This window comes from Nomascus leucogenys, chromosome 3, assembly GCF_006542625.1.
Source record: "Nomascus leucogenys isolate Asia chromosome 3, Asia_NLE_v1, whole genome shotgun sequence".
Classification (NCBI taxonomy): Eukaryota; Metazoa; Chordata; class Mammalia; order Primates; family Hylobatidae; genus Nomascus; species Nomascus leucogenys.
The window spans coordinates 11,092,277-11,117,857 of NC_044383.1; the positions used below are offsets into that span (position 1 = coordinate 11,092,277).

General features: G+C 35.2%; 1 protein-coding gene across 4 annotated transcripts in view; it reads right to left on the minus strand.

The window, feature by feature from the left end:
- PLEKHA1 (pleckstrin homology domain containing A1) overlaps positions 1 to 25,581 on the minus strand; it is a 57,641-nt gene that overhangs the window by 15,717 nt on the left and 16,343 nt on the right. For all 4 annotated transcript variants that reach the window (XM_030806075.1, XM_030806061.1, XM_030806067.1 and 1 more), the window contains exons 2-7: positions 23,576 to 23,736; positions 18,936 to 18,992; positions 16,519 to 16,564; positions 10,227 to 10,324; positions 3,893 to 4,018; positions 946 to 1,089 (exon numbers count right to left, since the gene is read on the minus strand). In XM_030806075.1, the coding sequence (XP_030661935.1) occupies positions 946 to 1,089; positions 3,893 to 4,018; positions 10,227 to 10,324; positions 16,519 to 16,564; positions 18,936 to 18,992; positions 23,576 to 23,716 (612 nt within the window). In that variant the 5' untranslated portion in view covers positions 23,717 to 23,736. The remainder of the gene's footprint in view (positions 1 to 945; positions 1,090 to 3,892; positions 4,019 to 10,226; positions 10,325 to 16,518; positions 16,565 to 18,935; positions 18,993 to 23,575; positions 23,737 to 25,581) is intronic.

Consider the following 25,581-nt stretch of genomic DNA (forward strand, 5'->3'; position numbering starts at 1 on the left):
TGCAGACATTCTACAGTAAGAAACCCCTGCCCTCACCATCATTTTCCTCAGCCTAAAGCAGGTCAAACAGGTGAAAGGACATTCCCCTGGCTGCCCTAAAAAAATTAAGAGTTGCCAAAAAGTGATGAGAAGTCAAACAGAACCACCAAAATAATTTTAAGTATTTCTTTACTCACAGACTTAAAAAACATTTTCAAACTTTAAAGTTAATTTTCTCATGAAATTCTAAAGATTTTGTTCACATAGAAAGAATGGCTTAGATATTAAGGTATGTTGCAACCTTAGAAATATTGGTAAATTTACTTGCTCTTGCAAAAATTCATCATGGAACTGATTATATGGGAGTACCTGGGCTAACCCACAACAGCTTTTACTAAGTACCAGGTGCTGTGCAAAGGGAAACACACCTTTCTTATTTACATCTCTTAAAAAACAAAAACAAAACCCTAGATGGTAGGTTTTATATGATATTCCTTAAGACAGAAACTGAGGGCCTGAGAGGTTAAGTAAGTAGCCCAAGGTCAGAGAGCTTACCACGGAGGTCAGGCCAATGCCTAATCAAGGAAGAGACCTCCTATGCCCCCCTCCTTCTCCTGCCGCTGGCCTGCCACTTCCCCACTACAGCTCTCTTTCCCTGACCCACTCTAAGTATGAGTAGAGATGAATAGAAACACTTTCTAAAACATTAAACTGTTAGGAAAGCTCATTTAAACTGAAAGTCAGTGGCAATGAGCATTAACTTTCCTGGCCCCCTGCAAACCAAGCAAATAGCAGCATTGAATTATAAACAGAGAATATCCCCTATTTTATCTCCTGACTCTCCTCAGCATGCTGGTCTCTCACTTTGGGTCTTTCATAAAATAAAGCAAACAATTTCCATGTTAATTTGAGTTTTCCAGAACGTAATCCTTTTTCATTATTTCATGTGTTTTGTTAAGCACTCACCACTGCTCCTTGTTTTACACAATATCCAGCTTTGATAACCGCACTATCTTGAGGTGGTTTAGGAGTAAAGTAAGGAAGATGGCTTTGTGACCGTTTCAGATTATTTCTGTCAATACTTTCACCACATTCATTTACTTCTTCTTTCTAAAATGAAGCAAAATAAATAATTTTCTTGTTTAGCATACTTTTATTTCATGTTATCCCAGTAGAAAATCTTAAAATCCACCTTAGATTAGTCAGAAACAGATTTTTGAAGAGTTTTCTAATTAATCTGAGATACTTACTCTTAATTTTCCTGTCACTGATTAAAGCACAAATTTCCATTCCTCTTGTTTTGCACAAGTCCTGCCACCAGTGCTCTTTTTTGGGGAAGGAGTTAACTTTTTATTTTGAAATAATTGTAAGGATTCACCAGAAGCTGCCCAAAAAAAGTACAACAGGTCCCATGTACCCTTTCACTAGTTTCCCCTCAAAGGGAAACTGCATAACATTATCAAAAAACAAGAAATGGACATTGGCACAACCCACAAACTTTATTCGGATTCCACCAGTTTTACATACATTCATTTGTCTATGTGTGTCTATACAGTTCTATGCAGTTTTACCACATGTGTAGATCTGTGTAACTACTACATTTAAGACCCAGAATTGGTTATCACCCCAAGTCTCCTTTGTGAACTTTAGAGCTCCTACCCCTAAATCCCCTGGCAACCACTAATCTGTTCTCCAAGACTATAATTTTGACATTTTGAAAATATAATGTAAATGGAGGCATACAGAGGGTTATCTTTTGAGATTATCTTTTTTCACTCAGCATAATTCTCTAGAGATTCGTCCAGACTGTTCCTTGTATCTAGAGTTCATTCCTTTTTAATGCTGTATTTCCATGGTATGGATGGATGACCAGTTGTTTAACTGTTCACCCATTAAAGGACATTTGAGTTATTTCCCACTTTTAGCTATTAGGAAAAAAGCTGCTATCAACATTCATGCACAAGTTTTTATGTGAACGTAATTTTCCCTTTCTCTACGACAAACACCTAGGCCTGCAAATGCTGGGTTGTACAGTAATCACAAGCTTACTTTTATTATTAAAAAAAAAAAAACAAAACAAAAACACTAAACTGTTTTTCAGAGTGGCTAATTTTCATTCCCACCAGCAACACCTGAGAGATTATGTTTCTCCTCATCCTTGGCAGCATTTGTGTTGTCACTTTTATTTTAGCCATTCTGATAGGTGTGCAGTGATCTCTTATTGTGCTCTTAATTTGTATTTTTTCCCTACTAGCTAATGATGGTGAACATCTTTTCATGTGCTTACTTACCATCTGTTTATCTTTTATCTTTTGATGAAATATCTGTTCATGAATTTTCTAATTGGATTTCTTGGGCTTTTTACTGTTGGGTTCTGAGTTCTTTCTATGTTCTAGATAAAAGTCCTTTGTTGGACATGTGGTTTGCAAATACTTCCTCCCAGTTTGTAGCTTTTCTTTTTATCCTCTTAAGAAGGTCTTTCATAGAGCAAGTATTTTTTATTTTGATGAGGTCCAATTTACCAATTTTTGCCTTTTATGATAGATATATATTATTTTATAATTTTTAAAACTATACTACAAAATAAATGATGCAATAAAATTATGCCCCCGATAAAATCTTAGAAACTACTGAAATATCTATATCAAAATTACAATGCAACAAAATCTTAACTCTAAACAACATTAAAACAGCCACAGATACAAACTAATACAGTATCTTAACACAACTACAGGAAAACAGTCTCACCCCTTATGTCAACGTAGGTCATAATACCAGTGAAAGAAGCTTAATCTAGGTACATAGTAACCAGGTTAATAGTTTAAAATCATTACTTTTGGAAAAAGTAAACACACAATCCTAGCTTATTTTTTTATCCAACTTTGGTGAAAAATGTATGCTCTATGACAGCAGGGAATTTCTGTTCATTAACATACCCTTTGCCAAACATAAAGAAAGCACTCAATAGTTAATTAATTAATTAATGTTGTAAGATTTCTAATCCCACTAATCACCCTCCCATAGCAAAAGACCTGAAAAATGTGGGGAATGATACTATTTGATTTAAAAGATTTATAAAGTGTCAAAGCCTTTTGAGTTCAAAAGGCACACTTGTAATGAAAATACCCAAGCTTGGCAATACCAATTGATTACTTCAAAATTCTCGGTTTCTCAACTACTAGTAACTTAATATCCATTATAAATTCATCCTTTTCAATAGCAAAACAAGAAATTCAAGCTCAGACAAGAGTTTTAATTTCATCAAAAATTGTATATAAATTTGTATTTTTCCTAAAACTCAAATAAAGACTTAATTTAGCATATTAGCACTTCTGAGATATAATTTAGTTAAAATGCCAGTCTTCTGTTTAGCTCACTTAGGCCAGATTGTAGAAAAAATAGATTTTAAAAATTACTACTTGCAAACTCTTGAGTCAGCAATTTTATTTCTAGGAATTTCTCCTTTAAGAATATTCATCATAGCACTGTTTATAAAGTAAAAGAAACAAAAAGGAAAAGGAACTCTATTTGTCCAATAGAGGATTTGTAATTTATGGTAAATCCATGGAGGAACTACTATGCACTCATTAAAAATGATATAAAAGGATTTCTGATGACTTGGAAAATGTTCATGATATAAGTGAAAAAATCTGTTTACAAAATGTAATATACAACTCCTATCTCCATTTCTGAGGTGAAAAGTACAATGAAGAAAGGCTCAGAGAAATCATGAGAAGTGTTAAAAGTTATGTAATTTCCAAATTTTTTATAATAAATACTTTTGAAATAAACAAAAATATTTTATAGTAATTGAACATTATACTAATTAAGCAAAGATGCACTTAGTTTTAATAATATAAAAATCAATACACAATAATTAGACCCTCACACAATAGAAGAGTTACTTAATTACCTGAGTGGGAGTAATGATGGGTACGCCACCAACAATATCAGTTCTGTAAGACACTTGCTTTTTCCCACATTCGCCATGGCGACTTAGGTTATCAGAATTAGGCTGTGAGTCTGACTGCTTTGGTACCTGAAATAGTAAATAAAATGAATCATTTTGCAACCGGCATTATACATGTGAACCTGTTTTCTCACAGAATTTCTAATTATTCATCCGTTTGTATACAGTTGACAAATACATATAAAAATTATAGTCCATGTATGTACGCCTTAAGTTATCACACTAATTTTTCTGTTAGAATAATATTTTATAATATAGCTATCACTTAATGAGTGCTTACTCGGGCAGGTACTAGTACATACATTTTTCTCCTTTACTACTCCTGTCTACCCTATGCATAGGGGCTCTACCCCCACCTAAGAGGTAAGGAATAGGCTCAGGGGCATTAGGGAATATAGGTTCACATCCTGACTATAATACATTCTAGCCAAGTGTGTGTAACTCTTCCAAGCCCAACTGCTGTGCTCTAGACCGTTTATTGGCACACTTACTATTGGCTTACAGCTCTTTGCTGTTTTCTTCCCTTTCTCCATTCCTACCCATGATTCTGGGATTGTGGCATATTCAGTCTTTCCTGGCTTCAAGACACAGACTATTACCAAAACGATAGTGTATTCAATAAATGTTGAAAGACTCAATGGATGAATCCAAAGTCAGCAGAAAAAAGAATAGCAAAATTCTTAAAACAAATCAGAAGTTTCAAAACAAACCTTTTCATTAGAAATTTAAAGAAGGAATTCCAATACTTGGATCAATGATAAATCGTTCACAAGTACAGGAAAATAATGACTGTGGTAACAGCAGAATCTCATATTAACACCTCACTAAAGTGGATGAAAGAATCAGAGGTATCACAAATTTTTAACATATATTTTTGCTTTTCTTATGTGATCTATTCAGTAAATAAGGTACTCAGTTAATCATTATTTCTATCTGTAGACTGTTTAGCACGTGGTCTATATTTAAATTATACATTTTTAAGGCTGTGAATAAAATGTAATAAAATCTGCTCAGCATCAATTATGATGTTGAACATGATTTAGTCTTTCTCCAATGATTTAAAGGGCATTTGGAACCTTGCAGTCTTTCAGAAACACTATGACAAATACTACAGACAATCACTGAAGTAGTGGTATAGAAACACTTAACTTAAATAGTTTGCTTGTCATATAGCTAATTCCTGTTAATAGAGTACTGGTAGAACTACAGGACACCACTCACATCGTATTCAAAGGCTCAAACCGTTTCTTAGTGTGATTCCAAAGCAGTGTGGTTTCTCAAACTTCAGAGCGCGTAAGGTATCACCCAGGAACATTATTTAAAACTTCAGATTCCCCTGCTTCGAACCCAGAAATTCTGACTCAACCTATCTATAGTGCAGCCCAAAAACCTGCACTTTAAGCAAGAACACCAGACATTTTTGAGGCAGGAGTTTCATAAACCACACTTTGAGAAACACTGCTCTAAAACCTGTGCCCTTCTTCTATACGATGCTACTCCCACCAGATTTGTAGAAAAGAGGGTATACAATGCAGATAAGGATTTGCAAAGCAGCTTTCTGCAAAATATTGAGCAAGCATGGTCCATGTATATATGAAACGATGCTGAGCTACGGTAAGTCCCAATCCACACAAATGTAATTTATGGATATAATAAATGACTTGTCTCTTAAGTGACTTCTAAAACTCCCTCTCCCTTCCTTCCCCACCTGCCTCCCTTGAAGTGGTTTCTCTCAGGCCTCAGGCCCAATCCTCCAGCCTCTGGTTCATATTCATACTACAATGCCCTCATCCGCAGAAACAAGAGACAGAGAAAACAGGAAAGAGAAGAGAATCCTGGAGACCTCTTGAATTCTTCTAAGAACCTGCACGTTTTGGAGTGCTTTTTAAAGACAATAAAATAATGAAGAGAATTTTCCTTGTCAAACAAAATTAGGATAGTATACCCTGGAACAATTTGTTAGGGAAGCCCATTATATTTTCTAATGAATAGCATCATATATTTCAATTATTCTGACAGAGAAAATATGGCCCAGTTATCTCACTGAGAACAGAAACCAGCATTAAGAGAACCTGAAACCAGAGAGAAAACAATCTATTCAACTAGATTAAAAGACAGATGCTGCTAAGAGGTGACCGACCCGTAAGAAAACTAGCAGTTATTCTCTCAAGAAGTTTAGTCAGACCTGGAAATTATTAAGAAAAACCTTTAAAATCATTCTAAAAAATACTGAAATTTATATTGGTTTTTCCATTTTTCTTAAATTACAGTATATTAAAAGTCCTTGCTTATGCTGTTAAGCTCACTGCTTCTAATTTGTCCTTATAATAAAATCAAATGCTAACAGTTAACTTAGAACTGCATTTTACTATAAAAATTATCTAACTTGTAATCATCTTATTCCCTAAGAACAAGAAAAGTTCAAGCAAAATACCCATGAACGTGGATAACTCCTTTAAAAACAATATGTACCACTGTAAAACTTAGTCTAAATTCAGCCATTAAGATAGACATTTTCAGGATACACCCCTGCCCCAAACCATCCAACTGTCCAATGAAAATCAGAAAAGTGATCTCACTGAGCAGTTGGCACATGTCAGACACTGAATCCACTTGGTTTCTTTGTCTACTGCTTTTCTCCCTTTCCTTGGCTTTCTATCCTTTTTTACATCCCAGCATGTTTTGTAGGAGATCTGAATGTAATCTTGGCAGGCATTTGCATGTGATCCTAGTAGAAGGAAATTCTAATAGTAGGAAAAGAAAAGGTAAAAATAACTAGAGAATAAAAAGATGAACAAAACAGATTTAAGTATTTATGAGTGAAATACATAAAAACGCTGCAGGTTTCTCAAAAGTTAAAGGGAAAGTTGATATTCTATTCACCAAGAATGAAAATGTAACGTTGGGCTAGGCGTGGTGGTTCACGCCTGTAATCCCAGCACTTTGGGAGGCCGAGCTGGGCAGATCACTTGAGGCCAGGAGTTTTAAAACCAACCTGGACAACATGGCAAAACCCAGTCTCTACTAAAAATACAAAAATTAGCTGAGTTTGGTGGCACGCACCTGTAATCCCAGCTACTTAGGAGGCTGAGGCGCAAGAATCACTTGAACCCCGGTGGCGGAGGCTGCAGTGAGCTCAGATAGCACCACTGTACCCCAGCCTGGGCAACAGAGCGAGACTCTGTCTCAAAAAAAAGAAAAGAAAAAAAGAATGAAATTGTGATAATGTTCAATTCACTGAGGATAAAAACGTGCAGACACAAACTCCTGGGTCTTACAATCTTTCTGAGAATTCTACATCTACTTGTTTCCAGTTTCTATTAAAGATATATCAAACTTGTGGAGTTTCTGCCACAAATTCAAAGGACTAATTTTTAGATTCAAATCGAACATTTATTTTTAAATTTTAAAAAAGACATGTTTAAAAATAACGGATCTCTGTTCAGGAACAAACCATATATATCTTAGACATTCCTTAATAATCAATAAGGGAACAGAAACCACCATATTTATGTTGTTATTACTATAAATGAACAGTGGAACGCATACTTTAAAATTTGACTTTCCTCACTCCAGTCATTGATACTCCCCCTTCAGGGCTGATTCTCCTACTGCTGCTCTTTCCTTTTTGTGCGTGTGTAATACAGATGGTCCGGGGCTTACAATGGTTCAACTTACAATTTTTCAACTTTACAAGTGGGTTTGTTGGGGTATTAAATGGATTTTCAACTTGTGTTTTTGACTTACAATGGGTTTATAAGGATGTAACCCCATCATAAGTTGAAAAGCAACTGTAAAGGGAAAATAATTTCAAGTGGCACCCACCTAGACTTAAGTAAGGAAAGTCACAGACTATAGTGTTAGAGGATAATGGATTAAAATGGCAAGATATTATACCTAGGAAATAGTTTAAGAATCATCATTCCCTTACCCATTGCCCTCTAACGACCTCTATTTTGAAACCACACACTTCCAAACTCTACTTTTGGATTTCCAAAATTTTAAAATTTATATATCACACAGTACTTAGCAGACCACTAAATTACAGAGTTGACCAAAATGAGAGTGATCCCATAGAAAGATTTATGTATTAAGTACATATATCAAAATGTACATTTTTAAGTTTTCAAATAATCTACATGTAAATCATCAGCAATGTTCATAGGAAAACATAACAAATTAGAGATTCCACACTTTAATATACTTAAATGTATAAAATGCACATGAAACTGGTAAGATATTTTTAAGGAATAAAATTAACATAAAGCATCTTATTAAAGCATAGGAAATTATTTCATTGCTATGCTATGAGTTAAATGTGTGTCTATCTAAAGTTTATTTTTAATAAGTGCTATCAAATCTATACTCACTTTAATGCAGTTATAACCACTTTATTAAGTAATAAGGATTTCTATATCTTATATGTATATTTTCCAAATGTGAATTATAAAAACATTAAAATCATTTACCAACAAATTTATCTTAAAAACTATAAAAATTTCAACATGTAAAATAAAATTGCAAGACCACAAAAGCTACTTAGAAGTCTTTTTAGAATTCTATTTAGAATCTCTAACCTGTTTTTCCTTCATGATAAAAAGCTTACCAGTGTCATTTGTATAAGACTGTTTCATACCATTGATAAATTAGACATAGCAATTCAAGACCCCTCAAAATGGTAAAAAGCCTGAGACTATTCACTACTTTTCCTCTTAAAGCACTAAGAAACCAGTGCTGCTTGTTATTGCATATTGAAAAACATGAATTTAGTAAAGTTACAAGATATTATCTTTCTAAAGAAACTTTTCAAGCAGGGAATATTTATTAGAAGAGTTAAAATGATTAGCTAAAAGCTTTTAAGAATATGTATGTCTGAATCAAGTTAAAAAATTGCTTTCCTGATACTGCACAAACCTAAAATAACTTCTGCTTCATGTACAGATCAGATGCAGTGCGTAGGCGTTTTCTGTCATGTGGTAACAAGCTGTTCTAGAGCAAAACAAAAAAATTCGACTTAACTCTGAGAACAGCTTTAACTATATTGACTCTATTGTGTTGTGATATAAATATGAAATTCTTCATTTTAGATGGAAACTAATGAGTGACTAACATATGCTGACTTTCAGGGCACATGTTCTTTGAGAATAAGTCACTTAGGGTCAGTAAATAACTGCACTTTATTTAAAAAAACAAAAACAAAAATGCAATTGACACAAATCTTACAACACAAGAACTCCTTCCCAACATTTTCCAGGCAGGCCTACTATGTATTTCTCTACAAAAGTGTAAAGGGAAAGGTGAGGCAAGGTACAATCAAAATAGAACCTATCTACTTGCTGCTCATCATCACTAGCAAACTCTCTCAGTAAAGGTTTTTGGCTTTAGGAACAAAAGAGTAAGGAGAGGGCTGTTTTTGTTCAAGAAGCAGTAAGGCACTGCACTTCAGAGTTCGGGCTCCAGAGGCCAACAAACCGGACTGGGCTTCCAGCTCCATAATCTACCAGCTATAACACTGGTAGATTAATCTTTCTAAGCCTCACTTTTCCAGTTCATTTAAGTAAAACCTTTGGTGTTAAGATTTGGCACAGTGTAAATAATCAATAAATATTCATCAGAAAACCAAAAAAGAAAAGAAGCACACATTAGAAGCAAGAAATTGTAGCATGGGAAAGGAGGGCAAGGGTACCAAGCCCTGGAACGCAAGGAAAAAAATCGGACATGGGAAGAAGTTTAGAGCCTGAGACAAACTTCTCAAGGGTCACATGGGCAGGACCCTCTGGATGCCGCAACCCTTCAGACACTATTCCTATCCCTATCCCTCATTTTTCAGCCTTCATCTCCCCTTGTCCTGCTCCTGTTTTCAACTCTTTCCCTATCTGACCCCAATCCCAGTCATGGCTTAGAAGAGAGAAGTGCCTATTCCCCAGGTAGGTGACAGGAAATCTCTTACACTATACTGGAAGAAAAATATATATCCTCCCAGTAGAACTCTACGTGCTAAGCGCATTTTCTCCTAGAAACGTTGTAAGAAGTGATTAACATTTGCAGTAATATATCTCCTTATTAGGTGCATAAGCTAAAGACAATCATGGGCTGATTAAAGGGCCAATAGTCACCATGTACAAGAAAACATATTCACATTCTGAACACCTGTCTTTTAAACAAAGCTTGAGTATGAAACCTGTTGGTAAGCTGGGAACATTTGGTAGGTGTATTTTCAAAATGAAAAGATTAATTCCAGACATCGAACATTTTTCAAAAAAATACATATACTTACTGTAATTTTTATAGCTTTGTTTAACACATTTACCCATTCCACTAGGTCCTGCTGATCATTGGCTTGTAGGAAGTACTTCCTCATTCCTGCATTCATAACTGTTGACAGAAAAAAATAACACACCAAATATGTACTTATTACCCCTAAATTTATGTTTGCAGTAGCTGAAAAACCTTGCCAGGTTCAACACCGTGACTGTCATGGATTTGACAAAATATATCAGACCACATGTAATACAGCTTTTATTACACAATAACACAGGTAAAACTCTTATTTTGTTACGGCCATTTTGTTTATTAAATGGATACACTACAATACATTTAGTCAATCCCCTAATGATAGACACTTAGGCTATTTCCGGTTTTTGAAATTATATAAAATATCACAATGAAACATCATATACATATATTTCTCCACACTTGGCTAGCATCTCTGGGGGATAAATTTCTTGACATAGATTTGTTGGGTCAAAGATAATTGACATTTAAACTTTTTATAGGTATTTCCAAATCATCTTCCCACAAAGTTGAATCCATTCACATTCCTACCAACCACATACACAGTTTATTTCATCGAATACCCCTCACCAGAACTGGTTGTTAGCACCTGTGGATACCTCTAGTTTCTAGTTTTCAAAGGCTCTGTGGTACTGGGGCTGGCAGTCTGCAAACAATATTTCCTAGACCCCATCTGAGGCCATTCTCTGCCAGTGGGAGGTGCTGATGAGAGACTGTAAGGTGGGAGAGGGGAGAAGGAAAGAGGAGACTCTCCTTGATTCCTGCTGTTGTTTACCTTTCTCCAAAAGCAGCACACAACTAGCTACTGTTAGGGGCCTTTTCCTGCCCCCTACGCCAGCCTTGCAGAGTCCCCTTGGATACTAATAGCACCATGGTGGCTTCTACTCCACTGCCCTAGGTTATAGTAATACTACTACCTCTTCCCTTTTGTCTCTCTAGCCCTTGAGTAGTAGTTGCTTCATGCATCTAATTCCTGGGTTACTTCAGCATTCCCTTCATGTTCTTTCAGCCTTCCAATATTTGGGTAACCAATTCCCCGTAAAAAATCCCTTAGGTTTGAAATATCTAGTGTGGTATTTTCCTGGCTAATACTCTTTAACAACATAATTGGTAAATAATTGTACCTTGTTCAAATTTTAATTTCTTTGGTTATTGAGATAAATCAGTTTTGCAAATGTATTATCCATCTGCATTTATTTTGTGAGTTTTGTTTACTTTCTTTACCCACATTTCTCCTGAATTCATTATTCATTTATAGCCACTTCTATATTAATCTTTTCTGCTTTATTACCAATACTTTACCCAGTCTGTTTTATTTTACTTTAACAGTATTTTTGATCAGACAGAAATATACTATGAATCTTTTCTATAAATGCATCCAGATTTCGTATCATCTAGAAAATCTCCCTAAGATTTATTTTTCTAGACCTTATGAATTTCCTTTATATTTTGAATCTTAATACATTTGGAACTTTTAGGCAATTTAGTTTCTATATTCCCCTTTAGGGACTAGGTACTTTTATCAAGCAAAGCACATGTGCACATACAGTTGTCTATAAACTATCATAGTCCACTCTTGAATTAAAGCTATTTATTATACACCATCTGCATTTATTTTTAAAGGCATAAATATTATTCTAGGACCTAAGTATCTGAATGGTTATACTGTTGCAATTGTTCAAATATAAAAATAACTTCCAAACGTCTCCACCAAAATTTTAAAAGATATATTAGCACACAGTTGAATGTGACTAAGAGAAGGGGAAATGCAAACTCTCAAGGAAAACACACAAGATTTTGAAATTGGGACTGAGACCAAAACACTCTGAACTACAGCTTCCTTGAATTGAGATGAAGGTCTCAGAAAGGAAGTCAAAGCCTATCTTGTAAAGCGCTACAAAACAACCAGTCTATAACCCTAAAAGAAATTTAACACACTGGAAATCTGTTCTTGTACATCTTTCTAGAGACTGGAAAAGTTGTAACTGCCATAAATATATATTAAGATAAATCCGTAATTCACTAGGATGCTATATCTATCAATAAATACCTTTTGTTTTTAATTTCTAGCCATCGGTAAGGCTTCCTTTTATAATCTTTTTTCAGCTTAGGCTGAAGCAGAGCTCTCCTCATTCATAATGGCTTCTTCCCCTCAATGTTATTTTGGGCATCTGCCCAGAACATCTGAAGAGTTTAAAAATCTATGCACTCATTAATATACTACACTTGGTACACAGTAAATGCTTCATACATATACTTTTGAATAAATATTTATATAAGGATCTCTTCTAAGGGAAGAGATGCAAATATATATCTAAAAAAGATCCCTAGTATACCTTGCAATCTGAATAAAATCTCATGTACTTTAAGAATTACTTCATGGCAAGATGTAGATATATAGGTATGATCTAGAAAAAAAAATCAGCCTGGAATCAGTCCAACCTGACTAGCCTATGCACTTACAAGCAGTATCATCTTTTAAACATTATTTAATTTCTCTGAGCCCAATACTCCTCATCTGTGAAAGGGAAATGTCACTCATTCCACTTCCTTAAGAGGTGACGATCATATGTAAAGAAACTAACACAGTGCTTGGTACAGAATATTCTTCACTGCCATTGACTGGAGATTTCTAAGGAGTAAGGAAGCACTATAAAAAATGTAAAGCAGGGCACAGTGGCTCACGCCTGTAATCCCAGCACTTTGGGAGGCCAAGGCAGGCCAATCACTTGAGGTCAGGGGTTCGAGACAAGCCTGGCCAACATGGTGAAACCCTGTCTCTACTCAAAATACAAAAATTAGCCAGGCGTGGTGGTGGGCACCTGTAATCCCAGCTACTCGGGAGGCGAAGGCAGGAAAGTCGCTTGAACCCAGGAGGTGGAGGTTGCAGTGAGCCAAGATTACACCACTGCATTCCGGCCTGGGGGACAGAGTGAGGCTCCATCTCAAAACAAAAAAATAAAGGGAAAGCAAGTTACTGAAATGTGGTGTATTGGCAATATTGGTGGTGAGGGGAGAAAAGGAAGGAAAGAAAATCTTTGAACAATTAAAAAAAAAAAAAGACACTGCTAAGTCACCATAAAAACCCTAAAACAAGGGTTTCATTGTGAATAATAAATGCATCCCTAGAAGCTTGTATCCTTCCTACCTTTTCCACTTAAGTATTTAATTTCAAATCTTTATGATTAGAATGAATACATAAAATGGATAAAACTTGAAGCATAAACATTAGCCTAACTGCAAACAAAAATCATCTCACAACCTGAGATCAACTGGTTATGAATATATGGTTTTGGATCAAGAGGTTCTAAGGTATTTTATCATATTCTTTGTCAATTTTCCCCACTCTGTTTTCTCTATTCTGTACTTTCCTCTGTCCTCTCAGTCTCTATCAGATGTTGGACTTCTTGATGGTTTTTATCTCTTTTCCATTATCTATCTTTACCTTTGTTTTACTTTCAGATTTCTTTGACTTTTTCTTCCAAGTTTTGCATTGTCTCATGTTCCTTCTCCTGTTTGATAATCTGCTCTCGTCAAATGTTCAGTAATCCTGGGATGTCTATTCATATTTTAAAAGAAAGTGCTAAAAAGACTGATGAAAAGCTCTCTTGGGTTGTTGTAGGGCTGTTGATTGTGGACCTCACTAGTCAACTATGGCAAGCTCTTCTAGTAGAAATGCCCAGATGTCAGTCAGTATCTATGGATCTTTTCTCTAGGGTATTCAGATCTTACTCACCTAAACGTGGCTGCCCAGTGCTCTGGGGCTGGGGTTGCACTGATTGTGCACACTTTCATTTAATCTTCCTATTTTCAGTTTCATGCCTCATTCCTTTCGTTCTCTGGGACTAGTGCCCCTAAATATATGGCCTCACTGATTCTATTTCTGGATACACCACACATCCCATTACCTGCTGGGACAGGGGAAGGGTGTCTGCCTGATCGAGCTTGATGGAGGTAGGGAACAGAGGTTGTTTCTGATATAGATATGCAAACAAAGTCCCTGTTTTTGGTCCTTCCTCACTGTTGCTTCCCTGGAAAATGTATCTCCTATACCTAAGCCTATCTAGAGTTGGGATGGGGGCAGAACACTTAAATGAAAAGCTAAATGGTGAGCTTTTCATTGGCCTCTTCCTCCACTCTGCTAAATTATTTACGATTCCTCTATCTACTTTCCAACTTTATACACTGAGGGTTACAGATACTCTGCTCCCTCCATCAAAAATGGCTTGCGTGTTTCTTGTTCTCACTGGTTTGAGACAATCTGAGAGAAGATATGTTGCCACTTTGAATGAAAGTTGTGGTTCTATTTTAGAAGTCAGTGCTTCTCTCTCTGAAGGTAAGCATTTCATGAATCTTTACTCCCACTAGCAGTAGAGGACTAATAAACTATTGCCTGACCAATGAACAACTAATCTTAGTGTTTCATTCCAACTAAAATCACCCATTCTAAATACTCCAATAACTATGAATGTCAAGTCTATTACTGTATGTTACTATTTCTGTAAGTTTGAGATTTTAGAAAAAAAAGGGTTGTCAAAAGTATGTGCATTATACATTCTAAAATACAAAGTTCTCAGTTATTTGACTTGCAATACCCATTCATTTACAAGGCTCTGAGGCATTTTCCTGTTTCGTAACCAAAATTATAATTAGTAATAAACATGTAACTTTTAAAAATAGCTTCATAGTGAAATAAAAGCATTTTAGAGGATTCCCTTGACAGCCACGTTTCATCTTGCTCATATCAAGATGCTATTCCTAACTACTGCCTAAAGAAATCTGCCCTTTTCAAGCAAAAGAGAGCAAAGAACTTCAATTCTACTCCCAAAAGTATCTCTCACTTTAATGTGAAAGTCTCTTTTGATGTTAGTTGGCCACTCCAAATATTTGTTCCTTCAGTCACTAATGTCCACTAACATACTCTCTGAGAGGGTATCAATTCTCCTAGCTTCGACTACCATCCAGTTTTCAACAGACTCCAAATTTCTCCATTCTTGACCCTAAAGCTCCATCCAGTCTTCGATTACTGTCAACAGAACATTTCCATTTGGAAGTTCCCCACCATTTCAACTCCATAGCAAACATTTTACCCTATGTAACCAGCTCTCCCTGACTTCTCATTTCTTTACTTGAAGCAAACTTCCCTGCTACCTCTCTCTTTCCTCCAATTCCCCCATATCCACCAAGCCCCTGCACTTTTCCTTCTTTTCACCCTTCCTTCTTCTCCTATTGCCACCACCCTAACTCAGGACCTTACATAAGTACAGTAGTTCAAAAGCCACTTACCCAGTCTACCTACATCAAAACTTTCCTATGCATACAAAAAAAAAAAAAAAAAAACCCTCCTTCACCTTATGTCTGCTTCCCAGATGCTCTCTTTTTCTTCTCCTTTGTTCAAAGTAATAAGACCTATTGCTCATCAAAACACAGCACCCTGGCTTCTGCCTGCCTTTTTACTCTCTAGCCACTTATCATACCCTGTAGCTTCAGAGTATTCAGCTCCAGAGACACCACGCTCTTCTCCCCACAAGCCTCTGTGCATGTAGTCCTTCTGCCTTTTCTCTGCAGTGGTAAAGGATATAAGCAGGAGGCTAGTTGGCCACCAGTGTAAGCATCTCCTCCTCCAGTGAGGCTCCCCGACTCCTGAGCTCCCCAATAAAGATTTGAAGGTCATTCTTTGTGCTTCTTTAATAGACTGCATATCCCTTTATCTACAGGTTGTGACAACTGCAATATTAATTGCCTGGTATTTTTTATTTATAAGCCAACCAGCCTTAAGGGCAGCAACTGCTTCTTATTCATCTTACAGCTCCAGTGCCAAGCACAGTGCCTGGCATATACTAAACATTTGCTGAGTAAGTTTATCCAATACCCTCAACTACTCCTACCACAAACTGAGCATTTCTCACTACCCAAAAGCTAAAGACCAAATCCTTTTAATTATTTATATGTTCAATATAGAATAACATGACGTAGAAAGTTTAAAATTCCCTGAAATCTCACTGCAGGTGATCATTATAAACGCCAAAATAACAGTTACATACGGGTAGAAGGAGGTGGTTAAAACTAGGACGGCACGCAGGAAAGAGGCTTCAGGGTTAGGGGAGAGGGGGTGCAAACTGTTATTTCCTTATCTGTATAGCAGTTACAAGGGAATTCACTTTAGAATAATTCATTAAGCCATAGGTTTTGTGTGGTTTTCTGCAACAGTTTTCTTTTACAATATGATACAATTATATCAGTCTATTTAAAATACACCTAACACGGCTACTTACCAAAACAGAACTCTGCCTTTGGCCTTAGCTTAGTAGCATCGCTAACCTAAAAAGAAAAATAGAGATGGGTTCCTCACTTCTTCATATAATCCTAAAACCAACCTTATATACTATGTAAACTTCCACATGTATGATTCCCCAATAATCATACAGATTTAGTAAACAGACTTAAAATTAAAGACAACTGAAAAAGAACGGCAAATTAAATACATAGGATGCAGTTCCCAACTGTAAGAGGTAACAAATAATACTTCCATATTTTCTTTGAACAACTTGTTTCCTCTTCAAAGAAATGTCAGAGAGAAGCTGAAAGTAAACCATTAGGCTTTATGTCATACACACAAGTATTTTTAGTTTAACATAATTTTCAAAATATCCTCAATGAATATTCTACAAGAACTATGTATTCTTCCCAAATAACATATTTCTAAATTAGCTATGATTTTTAAGCAAAAATGGGGCTGGGTAAAGGGGAGACTGTGTATTTAAAGTCCACAAATCTAGGCTGGGCACAGTGGCTCCCGGCTGTAATCCCAGCACTTTGGGAGACCAAGGCGGGCGGATCACGAGGTCAGGAGATCAAGACCATCCTGGCGAACATGGTGAAACGCCGTCTCTACTAAAAATACAAAAAAAAATTAGCCGAGCGTGGTGGCAGGCGCCTGTAGTCCCAGCTACTCAGGAGGCTGAGGCAGGAGAATGGCGTGAACCCAGGGGATGGAGCTTGCAGTGAGCCGAGATCACGCCACTGCACTCCAGCCTGGGAGACAGTGAGACTTCGTCTCAAAAAATAAAAATAAAAAAAAATGAAGTCCACAAATCCAGGCATTTAATTGAATTAATCTTAATCTTAATAATTAAGATTAAGACATTAATCTGCTATGAGGAGATCAAAATGGGACTGGATCCTCTCTTGTACAGGAGAATACCCTAGGATAATGGGATCACTTTATTAAATGCAGCTCATGGTTCATTTTAGAAGATGAGGCAACTAGCTGCATTTGGTTGCTGCTATCCCTTTAAATAAAGTACCTCCCAGAAGCTCATTCACAACTATTGCCATGCTATTGTCCAGTGATAGAACTTATAACTGTAGCATCTGTTTTGCACCTTCAAAAGGAATTCTAAGTCTGGGGTTCCTCACTGATCCTAAATACAAACTCACAGTTCTGAGTCACACAAAAGTTTGTTCCAGAAATAAATTTTTGGAACAATAAATTTTTTTGGAAAAAAAGTGGTACGTCCAAAGTAGAGTACAAACTGCACAATTTAAACTTCGGGAAGCAGGAGGACAAGATGAAAGTTACAGAACTGCACAGAAAAAAGGTTCTATTTTAAAAGAAGAGCAATGGAGGAGAGGAAAGCAGCTGGCCAGTCACCCTACCTACTTTACTGATTTCAAGAAAGAGCTTCCATACAATATTTGTCGTATGTAAATTTACATAGTATGATTTTAACAGAAAAATGTTTCATTTTAAATGTGTAATCTTTATTGTCCAAGGGTTCTTTTCTTTTCTTTTTGGTCAATGAGAATGAATACCTCTATTGTAATACTAATATAAAGTATTTTATTTATATAACATCTATCTTCTAAACAGAGGCACATTTGTAAATTGGTCTTCTGTTGAAGTGATCTACCTTTGCCAACAGATCTCAGTATATGCATAATAGTGCCCATATTATTTAATAATACTGTGTTGCTACCTTTTGCATCTCATATATAAGTAATCAACAAACTTTTATTACTTTTATGTAAAACACACACAAACACACACACACACACACACAAAAACCCATAGGGCTAGCACCTCAGCATCTCTTAGTTCCCTAAACATTAATAGAAGAAAGTAAGAAAAAAATGCACCTGACAAACACAAAATCAAAATTTTAAAAAATAAAAAATAGTATTGCAAAATTACCAGAAAAACAAATAAAGAAGAAAACAGAAATGAAAAGAGACAAAGTGAAAAGAGAGGGAAAAAATCATCCTTTCAACATGAAAATGGTCCATATTTTCCTCAAAATAAAACATTAAGAAACAAAGTATCAAAGACAATGGGATTTAAAAGTTGGAAACAGTATACATAAACATAATAGAGTCTCAGAAAAATCTCCAGACCTTCTCAAGATAGAACTTGTTTCACTGATTTCTCCCTTTCTGATGTTCGTATACCTGATCATAAAAGTTTATGTTAACTTTTGCAATTTGCCACATCCTGTAAGTTAAAATCATATTCTTCATAATTGTATCAATTTAAAGAATTTCCTAAACATAGTAATCAGGTACCATTTCAGCATGATAGGAATCTGAACATCACTGTTAAAGGACATGGAAAGGAAACTGCTGCTTCTATTCATACTCTCATTCACAGGGATTTTAATTCACACATGAATATAAGACAATGTATAAAGACTACCTTTGAAATGTAGGTAAGCTTAATGGCTCCAACACGTGATGATCCAGAAGGTAGGTTCTAGAAACAAAGTATTAATATATAATTAATATCCAATATTACGAATTCATTTTATAATATAATGTTCCACATATACTTCCGAAAAGTTAAAAAACTCAATTTTTTAATATCACATTTTACAAATGAGCTTTTCTTCTGTTCAAGTTTTTACTAGGTCTGAAATCAAGTCCATCGCTTAGATAACAAAACTGAATCCTACTCTGTTCCATCATCATGTATTCTATGACTAAAAGGCTATTTTTATCACTGGAGCTAAACTAATACTCTTTCTCATGAGTTTAAAAAGCCATAAACAAGATCAGATTTTGTTCCTGAAAGCAAGGGGGAAATACTTAGAGGCAGAAAACAAATATAATTGTAAGATACTTAAAAAGACTATACATATTACTTTGTTCTATTAAAATTTCTTTATCAAGTATCTCTTGACAAAAATGGACTGCATTTCCCATTTAAATGGTTTACTGTTTGTTATACCATATTAATCTACATTGATACTTTTTTTTCCAAAAAAAAAGTTTGCTTCTCTTTATCATATGCAGGGAATGTAGGCACTTTCACACACAGTATTTTCATTCTTCCCTTAAGTTTCAGATGTGGTTTGCATCAAAAGAGCTAAAGGTAAACGAAGAGGGAGAATCATCTCTGGTTGAAGCTATCCAGAAAGACTGAAGTGATGAACAACATTTAGGCTGGAGGTTAAGGAAAATTTTGAAACACAAAAAGCAGGGGAGAATATTCCAAGCAGAGAAAACAGACAAACCATGGCAAACAATTGAAGATGCACAGCTCTGTACTAGAAAGAGAGAGGGGCTGTGTTGGGCTGTAATGCAGTGTCCTATAAGATTGTAGTACAAAACGGTGGTCTGAAAACTTGAACTGAGAACCTAATCATAGACGACCTAAATAAAAAACAAAGTAGCAAAGAATTTATATTGTAGAGAATTTGAGGCCAACAAGGCTTATGAGCAGATCTGGAATCAAAATTATGCTTTTTTTAATAATATATCTTATAATAAACTGAATGGATTATAGAGTAGGAAGATAGAGGTAGGAAAACCAGACAAAAGAATCTGGGGAAAAGAAACAAAGAATATAAATTTCATTTATATTATAGAAGACTGATAAAAGACTGATAGAAGATTTCGGAAGTAAAAATGAAAACATTAGTTTTAGTTGATTTTGAAAATTATTTCTGCTGCAGATAAGACAGGATCAACTTTTCAACTGACTTTAGAATAATGTACTTAAAAATAAAAAAAATCTATAGGCTTGTTCTAATGAATGATTAGGAGGTAACTGGAAGCCTAGACATTTCAAAGACTTAAGAGTCCCAAATATGAACTGCTTATTGTTGACAGGGACAGATCTTTTAAAAACTTTCACACCTATATATTACAAAATTCCATGAATTATGTTCTGCTTTAAACTATATACTATGTACAAGCTTCCAGATATAAATCATAAATAGTAAATATGCATATAAAATAAAATTATAATTCATTAATGTATAACATTAAAAAGCTATTTGTATTCTTATGTATAACGTTTTAGATTTATGGGTTTTTGGTTTTTAACTTTAAATAAGGAAAAGAAATGTAAATATGTCTTCAAGAATCTCTAAGTACTACCAAAGTGATTTTTTTTCAAAAACTGTTACCCTTCCATTCAAGGGTAATAATTTATTTCTTTTCAGTTTTTCATGAGCCTATTATTTTAACTGCTGAATAGAGCTCTAAGCCTTTGTGGAAGGAAGACAAATGAGAAACCAAAGCATGACATAAAGTGTCACAGTAATAGTAGTACACTATAGGGAAATGTAAGTAGCTGAGAGAAAAACAATATTCAAAATACGCAGTTTCTATGGACTAATATGATTACCATCGGGTTCGACTGGAAAAAAAATGAGATTGAAAATTTGTTACTTGACAATGAACAAGAAATAACAAACTAATAGAACATTTAAGAAAAAAAGGGAAATAGGCCATTTGTTGATTATGAGTTCCTAAACTCATTTTGCCAAATACTTTTTCGAATCTCTTCAAATGCACTCCCTCATACAGCAACTTAATTATTTCATGCCCCATGATTACCAACCTCCTGGACAAAACACAGGAAGCCCCAAAGTGATCCCTAATAAACACTAGGATGAATTTTTAAACCCATGATTAGTGGTAAAGGAAGCAGTGGTCAGGGGAAGAAGTGGCTTCCTAATAATAGAGGAATCAAACTAATTTTCTTTCTTTACCAAGGTTATTATGATCAGTATAACCATGCTATACTTTGACATAAGCAACTAGATTGAACCATATGAAATTGACATTTTTTTAGTAATTCAAAATGGCTGTATATTAGCAATTTCATATGGTTCAATATAATTGCTTATGTCAAGATGCAATAACATGGTTATACTGAACATAATAACCTTGATAAAGAAAGAAAATAATATAATAATCTTAGCAAGACATTTTACTGACGTTTTCAAGAGTAGATATGTCTTGATTATTATGTTTAAAAGTGACACCAAGTTGGTACTAATGGCTAATACACTGGCTGGAAGAATCAAGATTTCCTAAGTTGGAAAGAAGATATAAAATTACTAAGAACAAACTAAAAAATATTTAAATTCTGTACTTAAAAAAAAAATTGGCACTGTGTCCAGAAAAGCCAATGCATTAATTCTAACATAGAGATCTGGCTTTTAAAAGTTCATGTGGACAAGACCTAGCTGAGTGCTATAGCCAAAGTGATCTAGTCTCCAAACATGCCACAGGCTCTCTTGCTTTGATCTCTGCCCACACTATTCTTTGAGCACTGGAATACTCAACTTTTCCATCTCTCAGCCAATATTATATCCAAACTTCTAAGTCAATTTCAAATGTTACCACTTCCATGAAGACTTCAACTCCTTCTACTAGCTTTTAACTTTCCTCTGAATTCCAAGTTCAAGTTTTATTCAGGATAATAAATATATTCTGTTTTGTACTTAACTCCTTTTAGCTCTGTTAAATGGGTAGTACTGATAAAGGAAGAATGACAAGAAGAATCTATTATGTAGGAACACAGAAAAATAATCAAGGAGTTTCAAGTAAAATTCAGGAGAAACCATACATATGTCAACCAGACCTTGTGAAGAGAGAAAAATCAGGGAGAGAAAATAGGCAGAACTGTGCAATGGCTCTTATGGGTGAGGAGAGGTCCCTTACAACTCAACTTCTACATAAATAAACATACACACATTAGTATCTAGTATAGACACATACATATCTTGTCTAATCTAAAATCAGTATATAGTGAAGAATACTAGACTACTTATCAGGAGACCTAGTTCCTGCTCTGTGAAACAGAACCGAACCTTGTGTAAGTCTCTGCTCTTCCCTAGACCTTCCATTCCTCACCCACACGAGAAGCCTACTGGACAAAAATCAGCTTATAAGTCTGCTAGAGATTCATCCCTTGCTTTGCACATACTTCGTTGCAACATACAACCCCATTTTTAACTTTTATACCAATTTTTATTTGAAGATAAAAAGTTCCAAAAGGCCGGGCACGGTGGCTCATGCCTGTAATCTCAGCACTTTGGGAGGCTGAGGCTGGAGGATCACCTGAAGTCAGGAGTTCAAGACCAGCCTGGCCAAGACGGCAAAACCCTGTCTCTACTAAAAATACAAAAAATTAGCCAGGTGTGGTGGCACACCCCTGTAGTCCCAGCTACTCGGGAGGCTGAGGCATGAGAATCACTTGAACCCAGGAGGCAGAGGCTGCAGTGAGTCAAAATCGTACGGCTGCATTCCAGCCTGGGTGACAGAGTGAGAGTCCATCTCAAAAAAAAAAAAAAAAAAAAAAAAGTAGAGAAAGTTGAAAGTTTAAAACTACTTCACAGATGATATCTAATCTCAGGCCTCTTACAGATCTTAAGGCTGGGATTCCAATTTTTTAAATTATAACATTTACCCCTATGTTTTGCAAGGCAACAATAAAATCAAACTGCATTTCAGTTCATGGATGGCATTACAATGACTGACTCAAATCTGACACTACAAAATAAAAGGACTACATATGTGCAAGAGTATCATGTGGTTAAGTCATTTATTTATTTAAAAATAATAGTCTCTATCCTAGATACAGCATCTTAAACCTAAATTTAACATCACTAAAGGGACCCTGGTATTAAGCCTCCTTAATGCAAGAAAATCATCTATCCCTGGTCTTTATTTTAGCTGTTGTTTGAAATACATGTTACAAAAAAAGTATTTCTTATTTTTGGGACAGCTTCAATTGTTATTTTTTTCTGTGACTCAAGATCTAATTTTCTAAAACCTAATTTTCCACCAGAGAGAGTATTTCTCTCTCGAGGGAAAAATATATACAAAAGCATTAGTTTTTATCAAATAAACTTAGTTTCACCTTCTGAAATTCAAACAAGACAGTAGAGGTCAGGGGTGCAGGGCAGAGAGGACAGCCAGTAGAAATAAATCTAAAAATATACTGCTTAAGAAGACAAATTATAAAGTCTGTATAGTATGTTAAATACTTAAATACAACTTTCTATGCTTTTAAAAGATAATCCTTGGGATTTTACGAACCTGTGGATTATCCATGTACCACACGAAACTATCTTCTCTGGTATCCAGTATGAAGTACCTTCGAAGAAATTTCCCACTGTTTTCATTTTCTTCAATGTCTAGAAAACCACAAATGCGATTCTGACGATCCACATAAGGCATTTCTGAGCTTGAACATTACACTGTAAAATAAAAATATTAACAGTAAGCTCCCTATGAAACAGGAACGTATTTCTCACGGACTGCAAATCTGTTCAATGAGGGGGCAACTTGCCAACATTAGGTAAGGCCAATTAAAATGAACACACACCAACATCTGAGGCATTTACAAAAATCACTTTTGAAATTAAGTTTATGAAGAGTGGTTACTAAATGTAACTATTTATTCACTGTGATGGGGACAACAGAGAGCTACTCACCTCAGCTGAATAATTTACTTACTTTTTCCCTAAAAAAACCCCAAGTGAGCCAAAAACAAGTTATCCAAATTTTAATTTCCTCACTTACAAATCAAGATAATCTATCCTTTAGATTATTTTAGAATATTTTTAAATTCACAAAACAACAACAACAGTTAACATTTAGTGACCACTTGCTACATGCTAGGCTCTGTACAAGGTTCTTTTCCATATGTTAACTCTTTTAATCTTCTAAACAACCCTAGGAGTAGGCATAATCATCCCCAACAGATAAGGAACTTAACACAGAGGGAAAGTGATTTTCCAAAATTCCAAAACTAGTAGGCCAAGAGTCAAAGCCTGAATCCAGATTACCGCACTCTACAGCTCTCATCTGATACTCTACACCATCCTCTCTAAAAAACCCTTGAATTGTTAAAACAAAAGTGAATCAAAATAAACTAGTTAATGTACTGGAAAGAGAGATAAGCAGGTATGATGTGCCTCCTGGTGGAAGACACAAACATCACCTATCACGTGAACATAAAGCAACAAGAAAAAATGTTTTTTAGATCCCCTCTATATCCAAATACCAATCTACAGAAGATGCAGAACACAGAGGAACATGCTAAACTGCACCAAAGGAATTCAATCAGCAAGAGCCAGACTGTAAGAAATAAAGGAAAAAAAAAGTTTCTTTAGCAAGTAAATTATTACAAGAAAAAAAAGAGAAAGAGAGACATTATAGATTAAAATAGACTTAAAAGGTGTATCATATTCTGGTCCTAAAGTACTGCAACTTTTGTTGTACTGATTAAAGTTAAAAAACTGTTAGTGCCAAGCACTGTTTCTCTAGAGACTACAGACACGTGATTCCTTCTTGATGTGATGCTTAGCCCAAATCTGCACCAGACAGCTGTTACTATTCTGGTACTTCCATAGCTGGCACCATCACATCTTTTGGCAGGATGAATTTACATAACTAGTTCTTTATTTAGAGGCCCAAGGTAAATTTAACTTACAGTGAAAATTCAATTACAATGCACACTGATATACTATGTATCTGTATCACTATTCCATATGCAGTCAGAGAAATGATAAAATACACCAAAAAGTTTTAAATAAAACCATCCAATAAGTTTGTGTGTTGTTGTTGTTGTTATTGTTCTTACAAATCTGACACTTTAAAGGAAATAATTTCTTTAATAAATTTACCATAAGTTTGTAAAAAAAAAAAAAAAAAGAAAGTTTACAATGTAATCAAAGCTTGAAAAATCAATACTCTATATACTACCATATACCACAGGTAAAAACTATCAACTTGCCATGAGAATAGACATAGATCAGTGGAAAAGAATTAAGAGCACAGAAATAAACCTATACATCTATAGTCAACTGATTTCAACAAGGGTGCTAATACCATTCAATGTGGGGGGAAAAAGCCTCTTCAACAAATGGTGCTGGTACAACTGGATATCCACATATAACAGAATGAAGCTGGACCCCCTACCTCACACCATATATAAAAATTAACTCAAAATGGATTAACAATTCAAGAGCTAAAACTAGAAAACTTTCAGAAGAAAATATAGGGTAAATCTTACTTTGGAATTGGCAATGAATTCTTAG